Source organism: Ips typographus, linkage group LG5 (genome assembly GCF_016097725.1).
Source record: "Ips typographus isolate SLU linkage group LG5, UJ_Ityp_2.0, whole genome shotgun sequence".
In the NCBI taxonomy this organism is placed as follows: domain Eukaryota; kingdom Metazoa; phylum Arthropoda; class Insecta; order Coleoptera; family Curculionidae; genus Ips; species Ips typographus.
Window position 1 is genome coordinate 13,833,345 of NC_138426.1, and position 16,878 is coordinate 13,850,222.

The 16,878-nt window shown below is 33.0% G+C and overlaps 2 protein-coding genes across 2 annotated transcripts in view; both read left to right on the plus strand.

Annotated features, from left to right (window-relative positions):
* Positions 1-16,878, plus strand: part of LOC145729707 (limbic system-associated membrane protein-like) — a 90,201-nt gene that overhangs the window by 58,048 nt on the left and 15,275 nt on the right. Inside the window, exon 3 of the mRNA XM_081980569.1 lies at positions 172-249. Within this exon, the coding sequence (XP_081836695.1) occupies positions 172-249 (78 nt within the window). The remainder of the gene's footprint in view (positions 1-171; positions 250-16,878) is intronic.
* The window catches only part of LOC145729254 (sodium channel protein Nach-like), a 59,448-nt gene that overhangs the window by 6,594 nt on the left and 35,976 nt on the right, over positions 1-16,878 (plus strand). The window lies entirely within an intron of this gene.

Genomic DNA, 16,878 nt, shown 5'->3' on the forward strand with positions numbered 1-16,878 from the left:
TAGAAAGAAAAACAAACTGGCAATTTTGCTGCAAACGCTTTTGCTATGATGCAAAATAAAGAGGACTTTGAGCCTCAGCCAGAGATTCTTTCAACAATCTCATATATTTTCCTTGAGTCTTTTTCGCGAAATGACAGCCTTCAATATTTTTATTTTTGTGTTTCGTTTCAGGTTTCCTGGATACGTAAACGGGATTTACATATTCTCACTGTAGGCGTATTGACTTATACGTCAGATCAACGATTTCAGGTGAGTACACTTTATAAATCTGATATTTTCAGAAGCAAATTGAAAAAAAACAGATGTGCCAGAAATGGTACTATACAGGGTGGTCCAGTTTTAAGTGTCAATGTAATTTTTTTGAAAAAAAAATCGTTTTATAGTGTAAAACTGAACATTCAAGACTTGTGAGAGTCCAAATTTGTACTCAATAGTCTAAAAACTTGCTATTAACTACTAGGAATAGTCTTATAATTCGTTTTCTCAGACTGCCTTCCTGGTAAAAACTAAAAACAGTCCGGAAATCAAGACAAAGATTGTATTGTACATGAAACTAATTTTTTGCTACTAAAAATAATCTAAAAGTGGATTTTTAAGGCTAGAACTAACTTTACTAGGACTATAGAGAGTCCAAAAGTCTATTTTCAGGACTTTAATTAGTGTACAACTCAATTTTCTGAAACAGAAGTAAATTAAATTTTCGGACTATTTTACTTCTCAAGACTAATATCGTAGCATTTGGTACCAAAATTTTTTACTTTTATTATTGAAGAAAACTTGACTTTTGGTAATAGTCTTAAACTCGATTTTTCAGTCTTAAAAAGCACTAAAAACAGTCTGAATTTCTTAGAGATATTACAATTTATTGCACCTATGAGTGTAGAAATTTAATAGTAAAGAAGCTAAGCTTGAAATGACATTTTCAAGAATATGGACAGTGTCCAAACTGGCTTTTAGGCCTGATAAGTCAAAAGATAGTATTGAAGCATCTTAAAGCACTAAAAACAGTCTAGATTGTTAAGAAATACTTGAATTTTTAGCACTGAGGTGTCTAGAAGTCTATTTAATAGTAAAAAAGCTTAGAAGTCTATGGAGAATGTAAAAATTGTTTTTTTAAGTTTGCTATGTCAATAACTTCGATTTTCCAAGCTGAAAGCAGTTTTGAAGCACTAAAAATAGTCCAGAATTCTAAGAAAATGAAAAGCAAAGTAAAAGGTACGAAAAGTTAGTTTTCAAGACAATTTTCATGAATCTAATGTCAATGTCCTGTATTTAAGACTATTTTCAAGACTAAAATATTGAAATTTGTTTTCAAATTATGAAAACTTAGTTCAAATGCAAATTTTACAATTCTGATGCCACTTTTTAGTGTTAGTCAATTTTTAAGGTTTAAATGTATGAATTTGTAATAAAAAATTCTAGAAAAAGTGTTTTTTTATGTAAACAAGTCAATTTTGAATATTAAAGTATCTGGATGTGTATGAAAACTGGTTAGAAACACAATTTTTAATCTTCTAAAATCAATTTTTATCTTTTCTAAATCAATTTTCACAACTAAAGAATTTCAGTTTATTTGTAAACTATGAAAACTGGTTACAATGAATTTTTTTAAGCTTTTTAAGTCAATTTTTCGTTTCCAAGACAATTTTTAAGTTGGGTTGGGTTAGTTTTGGGTCTTTGAACGTAATAACTGAATTATCTCGTAAACGAAGTTTCAAATTAGAATTGTATAAGAGATAATTCATTTTTCATCGTGAACAATAAATTTAAAAGAAACTGTAATTTGATGATAATTATAAAAATATATATGATTGATGATAATTTGAAAAATATCTAAAGACGTAGAAAATAAGGCAAAAACATAAAAACCATTTCGTCTGTCATTTCTTGAAAATACGCAATATTTCCTTTAAAATAAGGTGCAAGTTAATATTTTGACAGACAATTCAAAATGGCGGCCTGGAACGCCACTTTGTCTGTCATTTATTGAAACTACGTGAAATTTTCTTTAAAATGAGGTGCAAGTCAATTTTTTGACAAAAAATTCAAAATGGCAGCCTGGAACACCATTTTGTCTGTAATTTCCTAAAACTATGTGAAATTTCCTTTAAAATGAGGTGCAAGTCAATATTTTGACAGGAAATTCAAAATGGAGGCCTGGAACGCCATTTTGTCTGTCATTTCTTGAAACTACGCAATATTTCCTTTAAAATAAGGTGCAAGTCAATATTTTGACAAAAAATTCAAAATGGAGGCTTGAAACGCCATTTTGTCTGTCATTTCTTAAAACTACGCAGTATTTCTTTTAAAATAAGGTGCGTCAATATTTTGACAGACAATTCAAAATGGCGGCCTGGAACGTCACTTTGTCTGTCATTTCTTGAAACTACGTGAAATTTCCTTCAGAATGAGGTGCAAGTCAATATTTTGACAGAAAATTCAATATGGCGGCCTGAAACGTCAAAAAATACAACTTTTTTTATTTGTCAAGTTACAGTTGACGTCTCGGTGTCATTTTATGTTAAAATTTCCCGGAAAAGACGCTGGTGCAGTCGGTTTTTTGATATCTCAAAAACTAACAGAGTTAGACCTAAAATTTAACATTTTAACCATTTCTTTGCCAGGAACTCGGCCGGATTAAGAGATACATGAAATCTGACTAAAAAATATTTACAATATGTGATATTATGGTGAAAGAAATTTAACGCCCTCTAGCGGCCAAACGGTGTTATCAATCAACTCATGTGGGGATATTTTTGGAAACCTTGAAATTTGATCTATCTTTTGTTTTCTATGACATTTTGACGTAACTTGTCAAATGAAGGAGTAATTTAGGGTCAAAGCAACGAGTGTCTCAAAATATGTGATTTTCAAAATATGTCCTTGGGTAAAACCCACTTACGCACATTTCTGAAATTCTTATTAAATTTCCTATCCAGTAACCTAAAAAAAAAACACTACAAAGTTTAAGAAGGTCTGATTGGTTAAAAAATCAGATTCTTTTTGATCACAAACTATCTGCAATTTAAGCAAATGTGAATGTTTAAACTGAAATCGTTATAATGACCCGTTTAAAGCGTTAATCCATCCTTTTTTAGGTTGATATCACTAAAAAACGTTAGCCTAATCCATCTAGACCGTTAAACGCTTAACATTTCCGCTCAAAGACAAGAAATCCCATTTTATTTAAGAGCAAGAGGAAATAAGAACGCCTCGAAACTCTGTAAAATCGTTAGATTAAAATGTAAGCTCCGTTCCTGTTCTTTGAATTCAAATTAATGTAAAAGTTTTTAGAATAATTCAGCGGCGACCAACAAAAAGATATTTACACTGTAACTGTCATTAAAAATGGTTTTCCAACAAACTTGTAAATATTTTAAAGGGAAAACGTGCAGTTTTGCGCCAAACGAAATGTATTTCCACTGATAATGAAGTCTATTATTCAAATGTAATTATTTATCACTGACTGGCTATAGTGGAGGTAATTTACAGATTTTAATAAAATGGTATTTGTTTGAAGGTTTTATGTGTGCCATTATATTAATTATTAGATTTAATAGCGCTGGTAGGGACTAACTGGATCAAAAAATTATTTACCTGGAATTTGTTTGAGTTAGTGAACTAAAATTGTATGTAATGAAAAGAAGTCAGTTTCCACAAAATCCAGTCAATTTCCAGTAATGTGATTTGTTTGTTGTTTGTGTCGAAAAAACCTTCCATTTTAACCTAGTTTGACAGTATTTTGAATACATGAAATAACCATAAAATGACACACCAAATTCAGTTATCTGACCTACCCGAAAACTTACTAGAATCAAAGTACAATCTTTTTTTTGAGCCACCGTAATTATTCTTGTATCCTCTTAGAGTAGTGGGCCCCAAAAAGCACTAAAATTCGAAATGGGAAATTTACTGCCTACCCCCGAACGTGAAATAGCAGTAATTGGGCCAGAATGGCAGAGCAATCTAAACAAAAATAGCTGCGATTACCATAACCGCAAAATAAACAAGCAGAAATTTATTTTTCTCAAAAAGTAAAATGGGTAATCAAACCGTAAACAACAACTTAAATATTTATTTAGTCTGTTAAATACAATTTAATCTTTAAAAGTTTTAGTTCTTCTAGAGTCGTTAAAGATCTTTCTTTTTAAGAAAATTATTGACTTTCATATTTAATTCTATACTAAATTAAAGAAAACTTTCTGGAAAAAAGTGGTTAAACTTTAAAGTTCGACGTCGCCTTGTCGTTTTATAAGTTAAACCGAAGGGGGATTGAAATCTGTCTTTGAGGGTCTAAAAGCACTAAGCGAACACCTCGCTTCATTTCAACTACTTTTAGCTACAAAGTAACTTGTTCGTTTTACGTTTTTAGCGCTTATTTTCAGGCTTCAGGCAAAATTGCATTCAATTTTACTTTGCAATTATTTATATAGAGGAAATATTTAAAGAAGCTCCAATTTTGAATGCCACTTATTTATTATTAAAATCTTGGAAATGTGCAGACTAGCCAAGATTCGAATCACGAATTTAAAACACGTACACACTCTAAAAGATCTTGAAAGAAGTCCAGGGGGTTGAAATAAATTAACTCCAAAACGTTGAAATGGTTTAATATAAATCAATCGCGTAGTAGACATTATAATTTAGCAAAACCACCAAATATGAACCAGTTGAGAAGTACAATTCATTTTCCGGCATTTTTCGCCCTTAAAAACGAACTCGACTGCGGAATAATTAATAATTCATCCTGGGCGTCATATGATAAATTCTCCATCCTTATAAAGTCTCCATAAAAATACTTACCGGGAACTTTATCGATTTTATACACCTTAGTGCTTTATGATTTAATGTGTGCGGGCTTCGTTCAAATAATAAATCTCTTCGCTTATTCGGCGTTATTTCGCAATCGTTACGGAAACGGCGCTTTTACGAAAATCGGTACGTTTGATTTTGATTTTAGCGGAAGCGGACTTTTTCGTCTCTTTTTCCGTACACTGCCGTCCTGAAATTTTAACCGCCTACGGTAACGAGACCCACTCAAAGTTTCCTAATGAGCTATCCCGATCTTATGGAGTTTTATAATTTAGTTAGGGTTGCCACGACAAGTTCAAAGTCTGGAAAAGGTTCTCCTGTCCCTTATAATTGAGAGAATGTTACGAAATAGATTTTCATTATCAATTAACTATAAAACTGCCGAATTTGTAAAAACCTTCAAAAATTTGAAAACTCTTTCCCCTAATCGCTGTAAATTCACATACATTCCAATAAATTTTGGGTGTAAATGAAGAAACAAATTTTGAACAGTGTAATTAGAATTTGCTGTCACGATTGATGCTGATTACTGATCTAATAATAACAATATCCATTGGCTTAAAGAGAGTAGATTTTTACTAGTTATTCTGCTTCTAATAGAACTGTATTTATAGATGTTTATTAAAGTGAGTTTGTAATTAATCAATTCCGTTGACAACTGTATACAACATTTTAAACATTTAAGAGTGTTTAATACTTAGAAGACTTACTTATAAGAAAAAGGCGTATTCAGAGAACTTTTGGGTTTTTAATTAAACATTTATAAAGTGTATAAAACTGTTTCAATCTTCCACATAACACTTTCAATGTCAACTTTCAACACAACAATTTAATGAATGTGTTAGGACGAAATTGGCTTAAAACAATCAGAATCTTTACCAAATTTGCCAGTATATTACTAGAATAATAATAGTAATGGCAAATTGGTAACTCAGTTTCCTGCAATTCCTGCCAAGCATTCAATAGTCTAGATAAAATGTAATTAAATTTAAAATTATCATTTTTTTTAAAAAGAGATTGCTAATTAACGAGTTTTCATAATTGTGTTTTCCAACAACCTAAATCTTAAAATGTGATAATATGAAAAATTCGAGACTAGAGAGGTATTTTAGGTACTTTTTGAAATTCAATATCTCGGGAACATGAGGAGCTAGAAAGGCCATTTTTAACTCATTTTGTAGTATTTTTTATGCTTTTTCGAATGGCGTAGGAACGAATTTCCTGCGAATCTAAATAAAAGAGCTACGATTTTTCAAAAAGTCAAAAAATTCAATTTTTGTCAAAAGTGCAATTTTGGCAAATTTTTATTTTGCTCCATAAGGGTTCTAATGCACAGCAAAGGATATATTTATACCAAAGGACCTCAAATTAAGGGAAATAAACACTTTGAACCTTTCAAAAATTCGAAAATTGCCATTTTTTGTCAAAATTTTCAATTTTTTTTTTTGCTCTATAAGGGTTCCAATGCACAGTAAAGGGCACATTTATAACTAAAAACCTTAAATTAACTAAAATAAACACAAAAAAAGGATTTTAAAATTTTTCACTTTTCAAAAAAATTGAAAGAATGGGGGGGTACTAGAGAGGTATTTTAGGTACTTTTTGAAATTCAATATCTCGGGAACATGACGAGCTAGAGAGGCCATTTTTAACTCATTTTGTAGTATTTTTTATGCTTTTTCGAATGGCGTAGGAACCAACTTCCTGCGAATCTAAATAAAAGAGCTACGATTTTTCAAAAAGTCAAAAAATTCAATTTTTGTCAAAAGTGCAATTTTGGCAAATTTTTATTTTGCTCTATAAGGGTTCCAATGCACAGCAAAGGGCATATTTATACAAAAAAACCTTAAATTAAGTAAAATAAGCACAAAAAAAGCACTTTAAAATTTTTTACTTTTCAAAAAAATTGAAAGAATGGGGGGGTACTAGGAAAAATCACTTGGACTGATTAGATTGATGGAGGCGGTGAGTTTTCTAAGAAATAATGGACCTTAAAGTTAGGTTAGGTTAAAAACTAAAAGTAAAAACAGACTTTAAATAAAAGAAATTAATTATTAAATAAACAGACTAGCAATAACAACATTAATTAATAAACGTAAACAACCCTAAATTAAGTTTTCATTTCTTCTGTTTGTAGTTTCTGGTGTTTTTCAACAGGATGCATGGAAGTGCTCTGACCAAACATTAACAACAAACAAAGGCGTCAACGTTATACTCTATCAAAGAAGGGACAGTTTCGGTTTCACAAAACTGAAGTTCTATTTGAATCGTCATCAAGGAACATCATAAATACAACAGAGATCGAATTGGGTACAAAGGATCAAACAGGCTACAAACTACGATCGACTATCGTTTTCCAGTAAATCACCGGCAGCCTGCTAACGATGATTAGTGGTTAGTTTAGTTGACAGCCCCCATTAAGCTCGATAATAATTTTACAAACTGGATTGGTCACTTGGGACCTAATTAAATAACGTTTTCAAACAAGTAACAAATTTAAATTATAAAATAACTGAAAAAACCCGAAGGGCTTCATTAATGAAAAATCCACTTCGTTTCGCAAAAGGAGTAATTAATTACGTTAATAAAGGACAAACTAAGTGAATTCGAGTTATTCTTTTTGAACAGTAAAACATTCAAAACAGCTTCATACCAAGCATTCCGGGGCAAACCCTTTTTCAAACAAAATTACCTTCTTCGCTCTTAAAAAGGAAATTTATAACGGTTTGGGCTAAACTTAGTTTAACCTCTCTTGAGTCTTGTGTATATGGGTCACCGCCTTCTTTATTGCCGTGCAACGAACAATAATCATTAGAAAACTTTGTTGCAGATAGTCGAAAGTGTTTTCAGTGGAAACTATAGTTTTCTTATTGGAAGATTGGATTGTTTGCTAGACCGCTAATAAGTGTTATCGTATTCTTTCTGTTCGTAACTTAATACTTAAAGTTTCTAGTTTTTCTCAGTATAGATAGCTCAAAAATTACTTTTCTGTATGAAATTGATTTGATTGGAGTTCTCTGAAAGACAAAACATACCAATTATACAGAAATTTGTTGATTAATTTCCTCCATTTGTGCCTTTTCACTCTAAATAGTCTAAAAGCGTCTATGAGTTTCCAAATGCCTCTAAAAAAATTCAGAACTTTCAATATGATCTTTAAACTGTCCAAATGCTCCTGAGTAGTCCAAAAACATTTCAAAAGCTTTCGAAAGAGTGTCACAAAGCTACCAAATGCTCCTGAAGCAGCATGGATGCTTTCAAAAGGTTTTGAAACAGTATGAAGCTTCAAAACGCTCTTTAACTAATCTAGAACCTTTCAAAGGACTTCAAAACAATCTAAAAGCTTCCGTATGCTTTTACAGTAGTTTAAAAACTTCCAACAATTTCTAGAACCGACTAAGAGTTTCCAAAAGCTTCTGAAGCAGTCCAGAACCTTCAATATGCTTTTAAACTGTCCAAAAACCATCTAAGAGCTCCTGAAGTAGTCAAAAAAGTTTTTAAAAGCTCCCAACACAGTGTCTAAAAGTTCCAAAAGGTTTTGGAATAGTCTAGAAGCTTCCGTATGCTTGTAGAGTAATTTAAAAAGTTCCAACAATTTCTAGAACCGTCTGAGAGTTTCCAAATGCTTCTGAAGCAGTCCAGAAACTTCAATATGGTTTTAAACTGTCCAAAAACCATCTGAGAGCTCCTGAAGAAGTCAAAAAAGGTTTCAAAAACTCCCAACACAGTGTCTAGAAGTTCCAAAAGGTTTTGAAATAGTCTAGAAGCCACTGTCTGCTTTTAGAGTAGTTGAAAAACTTCCAACAATTTCTAGAACCGTTTAAGAATTTCCAAATGCTTCTGAAGCAGTCCAGAACCTTCAATATGTTTTTAAACTGCCCAAAAACCATCTAAGAGCTCCTGAAGAAGTCAAAAAAGATTTCAAAAGCTTCCAACACAGTGTCTAGAAGTTCCAAAAGGTTTTGGAATAGTCTAGAAGCTTCCGTATGCTTGTAGAGTAATTTAAAAACTTCCAACAATTTCTAGAACCATCTAAGAGTTTCCAAAAGCTTCTGAAACAGTCCAGAACCTTCAGTATGCTTTTAAACTGTCCAAAAACCATCTAAGAGCTCCTTAAGTAATCTAAAATGTTTTCAAAAGCTCCCAACACAGTGTCTAGAAGTTCCAAAAGGTTTTGGAATAGTCTAGAAGCTTCCATATGCTTTTAGAGTAGCTTAAAAACTTCCAACAAATTCTAGAACCATCTAAGAATTTCCAAATGCTTCTGAAGCAGTCCAGAACCTTCAATATGCTTTTAAACTGTCCAAAAACCATCTAAGAGCTCCTGAAGAAGTCTAAAAAGATTTCAAAAGCTTCCAACACAGTGTCTAGAAGTTCCAAAAGGTTTTGGAATAGTCTAGAAGCTTCCGTATGCTTTTAGAGTAGTTTAAAAACTTTCAACAATTTCTAGAACCGTCTAAGAGTTTACAAATGCTTCTAAAGCAGTCCAGAACCTTCAATATGGTTTTAAACTGTCCAAAAACCATTTAAGAGCTCGTGAAGAAGTCTAAAAAAATTTCAAAAGCTCCCAACACAGTGTTTAGAAGTTCCAAAAGGTTTTGGAATAGTCTAGAAGCTTCCGTATGCTTTGAGAGTAATTTAAAAACTTCCAACAATTTCTAGAACCGTCTAAGAGTTTCCAAATGCTTCTGAAACAGTCCAGAACCTTCAATATGCTTTTAAACTGTCCAAAAACCATCTAAGAACTTCTGAAGAAGTCAAAAAAGTTTTTAAAAGCTCTCAACACAGTGTCTAGAAGTTCCAAAAGGTTTTGGAATAGCCTAGAAGCTTCCGTATGCTTTTAGAATAATTTAAAAACCTCCAACAATTTCTAGAACCGTCTAAGAGTTTCCAAATGCTTCTGAAACAGTCCAGAACCTTCAATATGCTTTTAAACTGTCCAAAAACCATCTAAGAACTTCTGAAGAAGTCTAAAAAGATTTCAAAAGCTTCCAACACAGTGTCTAGAAGTTCCAAAAGGTTTTGGAATAGTCTAGAAGCTTCCGTATGCTTTTAGAGTAGTTTAAAAACTTTCAACAATTTCTAGAACCGTCTAAGAGTTTACAAATGCTTCTAAAGCAGTCCAGAACCTTCAATATGGTTTTAAACTGTCCAAAAACCATTTAAGAGCTCGTGAAGAAGTCTAAAAAAATTTCAAAAGCTCCCAACACAGTGTTTAGAAGTTCCAAAAGGTTTTGGAATAGTCTAGAAGCTTCCGTATGCTTTGAGAGTAATTTAAAAACTTCCAACAATTTCTAGAACCGTCTAAGAGTTTCCAAATGCTTCTGAAACAGTCCAGAACCTTCAATATGCTTTTAAACTGTCCAAAAACCATCTAAGAACTTCTGAAGAAGTCAAAAAAGTTTTTAAAAGCTCTCAACACAGTTTCTAGAAGTTCCAAAAGGTTTTGGAATAGCCTAGAAGCTTCCGTATGCTTTTAGAGTAGTTTAAAAACTTCCAACAATTTCTAGAACCTTCTAAGAGTTTCCAAAAGCTTCTGAAGCAGTCCAGAACCTTCAATATGTTTTTAAACTGTACAAAACCCATCTAAGAAGTCTAAAAAGTTTTTAAAAGCTCTCAACACAGTGTCTAGAAGTTCCAAAAGGTTTTGGAATAGTCTAGAAGCTTCCGTATGCTTTGAGAGTAATTTAAAAACTTCCAACAATTTCTAGAACCGTCTAAGAGTTTCCAAATGCTTCTGAAGCAGTCCAGAACCTTCAATATGTTTTTAAACTGTACAAAACCCATCTAAGAAGTCTAAAAAGTTTTTAAAAGCTCCCAACACAGTGTCTAGAAGTTCCAAAAGGTTTTGGAATAGTCTAGAAGCTTCCGTATGCTTTGAGAGTAATTTAAAAACTTCCAACAATTTCTAGAACCGTCTAAGAGTTTCCAAATGCTTCTGAAGCAGTCCAGAACCTTCAATATGCTTTTAAACTGTCCAAAAACCATCTAAGAGCTCCTGAAGAATTCAAAAAAGTTTTAAAAAGCTCCCAACACAGTGTTTAGAAGTTCCAAAAGGTTTTGGAATAATCTAGAAGCTTCCGTATGCTTTGAGATTAATTTAAAAACTTCCAACAATTTCTAGAACCGCCTGAGAGTTTCCAAATGCTTCTAAAGCAGTCCAGAACCTTCAATATGCTTTTAAACTGTCCAAAAACCATCTAAGAGCTCCTTAAGTAGTCTAAAATGTTTTCAAAAGCTTCCAACACAGTGTCTAGAAGTTCCAAAAGGTTTTGGAATAGTCTAGAAGCTTACGTATGCTTTGAGAGTAATTTAAAAACTTTCAACAATTTCTAGAACCGTTTAAGAGTTTCCAAAAGCTTCTGAAACAGTCCAGAACCTTCAGTATGCTTTTAAACTGTCCAAAAACCATCTAAGACCTCCTGAAGAAGTCTAAAAGTTTTCAAAGGTTTCCAGCACAGTGTCTAGAAGTTCCAAAAGGTTTTGGAATAGTCTAGAAGCTTCCGTATGCTTTGAGAGTAATTTAAAAACTTTCAACAATTTCTAGAACCGTTTAAGAGTTTCCAAAAGCTTCTGAAGCAGTCCAGAACCTTCATTATGCTCTTTAAAGTTTCCGAAAACCTTCCAAATGTTTCTGAAGTAATCTAAACAGATTTCAGAAGCTTCCAAAACACTATAGAAATTCCAAAATGCTTCTAAAGTAGTCAAAAGCCTTCCAAAGTAATCTAGAAACATCCAAAAAATTTTAGGACAGCCTATAAGCTCTCAAAAAATTTCAAAAGCGTTTTGAAGCTTCTGTAAGCTTTGAGAGCAGTTTAAAAACTTTAAAAATTTCCTAAAAAGTTTTCGAATGCCTCTAAAGCAGTGTAGAACCCTATTGAAGATTTCGAAAGCTCTTAAAACACTTATATAGAAATACCACAATGCTTTTACCGCAGTTGAGAGCTTTCCAAAACAGTCTAAACGCTTTTAAAATCGTTTAAAACAGTCTAAATGCTTCCTTATAAAAAATCTGTTCTTTGCAATATCTGTATAAATAAACCTTATGATGAGACTGTTAATACAGACAAAACTTAAATAATATTAATCAGTAAAACCAATTTCAAAGCCAGAAAAGAAATTCCAACATTCTGTCCAGTTACTTTGACAACTGACAGATCTCACAATCCGCTCTCTTAAATCTAGCTACAAAGTAATGTAAGTAATTTATTTTGCTCATATTTGGGCGTCAAACTGAAATTTAAATTTCTAAAATGTACAGTAACCATTTTAGCATATTATTCCTAAAGTATTTTAGCATATTATTGTAAGTTTACTTACAGAAGACTGGATCGTGGCGGTCGATGCAACTCGATTAAGGGTCCTGGTCCAGTTTAATTAATCACACATCACTTCTGAATGCCCTCGAATTTCCTGATAGTCATGGTATCTTCCTTTTTCCTTAATTTAATCTGTTAATGGTGTGTTGAAAAGGGCAGGTTTTCAGATGTTCTTTTATTGCGTTTCATCTGCACTTTGAGCAAAACAAACGCAAATGGCTGTGACATTACATTGTATTCAAAATCGTAGCTACAAGGAAAACCCATAAAAATCCAATCCAACTCCAGACCGAACCTCGTTAGTTCAGCTTTATGCCTAGCAAAATTCAATAGCGCTGATGTTTGCTTTCGATGAAGCATGTTTAACTTGCACGGGATGGCAAAAAGCGGATTCGAGTAAACGCAAAAGAACGGGCAGGAAAATTGTGCCTTAACTATGGCTTTTCAATCGGGAGGGGTGTAAAACACCTGCCCCAGTAATGATCGGGAAAAACGGATTTTTCCATTTATAAAATTGACGCAACACGTCCACGATGGTCATAAAAGACGACGTTAAAATTGTTTTTAGCCTACCCCATATTCAGCGACATTAATCAATCGGAAAATTCTCTATTCAATGCTTTAACGTTCTTTTTATAGAAAATGTTCTACTGATTTATCAATAAAATGCTAGTCTTAGCCCGACTTGATGTCTTTCTTTACTCTAAATTCGTGTTAACAATTCAGTGCTTCCAAGAAAATAAATAAAAATTTTTCAATTTTAATTAAAACCTGAAATTTCCTGGTCCTTTTCACTGTTAAAATACGGAAACGAGCCGTAAAAGTGACCAAACCTATCCGAAAGGTGAGTCTAATTAGGGAACTTCGGTTTCAGAAATGGAGAAAATGGAAAACTCCGGAAGTTTCACTGCGAGCAAAAGTTAGAAAAACTCGACAAACATAAAATATATCTTTTTTGCTTTTTCTCCTGTCTGTTACAAAGTGACAATTCCGATAAGAGCTTCTTTATGAAATTGGATGTTTTCCTACAATTACTCAACTCAACCACAAGTGATTTTTTCGAACCTAAAAAAAATTAAATTAAACCTGCAGGATGCAGAATTTTCAAAGCTCCGGAAAATCCCTGGAGTTTTCATAAAAACGAAACTAGCCTAGAAATAGAGTTTTCCAACTTTGCGGCCAAGAATTTTACGCGTCCCAGTTGGCAAGACACTGAAATTCCGGGGTTATAAACACCCCTAAATAAAATAAACATTCCGAAATATAGTCATGTTGCCATAGTACAACTATATTATGGTGTGTAAAGTGTACTGGGATTACTACTAAACTACGTAGGTATCGGGTTTCATTGCTATGTTGCTGTTTTTATTATACATTCCTAAATCACTGTACTAGATTGGTTAACAATTTGTATAAAGGATTGAGAGTCATTATTTACTTATAAGAGATAAACAGAAAATCAAGGTAAATTACAATGACGTCACAGCAGAAGATCAAAAATGACGCGGTTTGATGTTGCTTGACATCTTAAATGTACAGAGTAAATCAACGATAGAGTAAATTTTATTATCTCATTTGCTTCGCAAAATACAAACACTGACATGTGACATAAACATCATCAAAACTGTCAAACATTGCCCATTGGGGGCAAAAAGCTCAATCACAATTTAAAAGAGTTTTCTTGCAGTATTTCAAACATTAATCACGTGACTGTTTATGTAAATGGTGTTCGAGTTTTATGTGACATTTGTCACAAACGTCAAAATTGTCAAACCCAATGCAAATGAAATGAAGCTGTAAAAATCACAGTGTACAATATTAGTTAACTTGCAGTATTCGAAACAAGACGTGTTTTTTGTATAGGTGTCTGACAATTACAGTTTGACAGCTGTCACGTGACTAGCTTCAAGAAAATGGTGTTTCATTATCACGTGACAACTGTCAGCAACATCAAAACTGACAAACTTTGCTCAGTTTGGACATGAAGCTCTAAAAATCCCAGTATAGAATATGTTTTTTGAAGTATTTGAGAAAAGTCGTGGTTTTTAGCTTTTCCGCCATTATTCTGACAGTTTTCACTTGACTGTCTAACTCAAAAGTGTACCAGTATCACGTTACTGCTGTGACAGACGTCAAAGTTGGCTCAACAAAAACATGAAGCTACAAAAATCAAAGTTTCAGTACGTTTTTTTATGCTGTTCAAAACAAGACGTATTTTATAGCATTTTGATCCTGAATTTGAGAGTTTACAGGTCACCTCCACAGTAAATAGTGTTCTAGTATCACGTGACAACTGTCAGCAACATTAAAACTGACAAACTTTGCTCAGTTTGGACATGAAGCTCTAAAAATCCCAGTATAGAATATGTTTTTTGAAGTATTTGAGAAAAGTCGTGGTTTTTAGCTTCTCCGTCATTATTCTGACAGTTTTCACGCGACTGTCTAACTCAAAAGTGTACCAGTATCACGTTACTGCTGTGACAGACGTCAAAGTTGGCTCAACAAAAACATGAAGCTACAAAAATCAAAATTCCAGTACGTTTTTTTATGCTGTTCAAAACAAGACGTATTTTATAGCATTTTGATCCATAATTTGAGAGTTTACAGGTCACTTCCAAAGTAAATAGTGTTCTAGTATCACGTGACAACTGTCAGCAACATCAAAACTGTCAAACTTTGGTCAGTTTGGACATGAAGCTCTAAAAATCCCAGTATAGAACAGGTTTTTTGAAGTATTTGAGAAAAATCGTGGTTTTTAGCTTTTCCGCCATTATTCTGACAGTTTTCACGTGACTGTCTAATTCAAAAGTGTACCAGTATCACGTTACTGCTGTGACAGACGTCAAAGTTGGCTCAACAAAAACATGAAGCTACAAAAATCAAAATTCCAGTACGTTTTTTTATGCTGTTCAAAACAAGACGTATTTTATAGCATTTTGATCCATAATTTGAGAGTTTACAGGTCACTTCCAAAGTAAATAGTGTTCTAGTATCACGTGACAACTGTCAGCAACATCAAAACTGTCAAACTTTGGTCAGTTTGGACATGAAGCTCTAAAAATCCCAGTATAGAACAGGTTTTTTGAAGTATTTGAGAAAAATCGTGGTTTTTAGCTTTTCCGCCATTATTCTGACAGTTTTCACGTGACTGTCTAATTCAAAAGTGTACCAGTATCACGTTACTGCTGTGACAGACGTCAAAGTTGGCTCAACAAAAACATGAAGCTACAAAAATCAAAGTTCCAGTACGTTTTTTTATGCTGTTCAAAACAAGACGTATTTTATAGCATTTTGATCCATAATTTGAGAGTTTACAGGTCACTTCCAAAGTAAATAGTGTTCTAGTATCACGTGACAACTGTCAGCAACATCAAAACTGACAAACTTTGGTCAGTTTGGACATGAAGCTCTAAAAATCCCAGTATAGAACAGGTTTTTTGAAGTATTTGAGAAAAATCGTGGTTTTTAGCTTTTCCGCCATTATTCTGACAGTTTTCACGTGACTGTCTAATTCAAAAGTGTACCAGTATCACGTTACTGCTGTGACAGACGTCAAAGTTGGCTCAACAAAAACATGAAGCTACAAAAATCAAAATTCCAGTACGTTTTTTTATGCTGTTCAAAACAAGACGTATTTTATAGCATTTTGATCCATAATTTGAGAGTTTACAGGTCACTTCCAAAGTAAATAGTGTTCTAGTATCACGTGACAACTGTCAGCAACATCAAAACTGTCAAACTTTGGTCAGTTTGGACATGAAGCTCTAAAAATCCCAGTATAGAACAGGTTTTTTGAAGTATTTGAGAAAAATCGTGGTTTTTAGCTTTTCCGCCATTATTCTGACAGTTTTCACGTGACTGTCTAATTCAAAAGTGTACCAGTATCACGTTACTGCTGTGACAGACGTCAAAGTTGGCTCAACAAAAACATGAAGCTACAAAAATCAAAGTTCCAGTACGTTTTTTTATGCTGTTCAAAACAAGACGTATTTTATAGCATTTTGATCCTGAATTTGAGAGTTTACAGGTCACTTTCAAAGTAAATAGTGTTCTAGTATCACGTGACAACTGTCAGCAACATCAAAACTGTCAAACTTTGGTCAGTTTGGACATGAAACTCTAAAAGTCCCAGTATGGAACAGGTTTTTTGAAGTATTTGAGAAAAGTCGTGGTTTTTAGCTTCTCCGCCATTATTCTGACAGTTTTCACGTGACTATGTCTAATTCAAAAGTGTACCAGTATCACGTTACTGCTGTGACAGACGTCAAAGTTGGCTCAACAAAAACATATTGTCAGTTGAGTTAGGTTGAGTTGAGTGTCACTATCTAAAGTAAATAGTACTTCTAGTACCACGTGACAACTGCCAGCAACGTCAAAACTGTCAAACTTTGCTCAGTTTGGACATGAATAAGCTCTAAAAATCACAGTTTTCTTGCAGAGTTGAACAGAAAATATGTTTTAGAGCTCCATGATAACAAAAAATGAATGTAAATTTTAAATAAATTGCAGATTATTAAAATTAGACATATAAGTATGTCAGTGGTGGATATTTGACAGAAACAACAGGAATTTTTGAGATTCTGAGAAATAACATCACACGCCAACATCAAAGATTTCAACTACATAAAATTTGATTTGTATGCTAACTAATGTTTTTTTTTGTTGTCGATGATGTTACGTACTTTAGAATTTTGTGACGTCATTCCACGTTAGTTTGATTTTCTGTATATGCTCCTCACAAAACAAA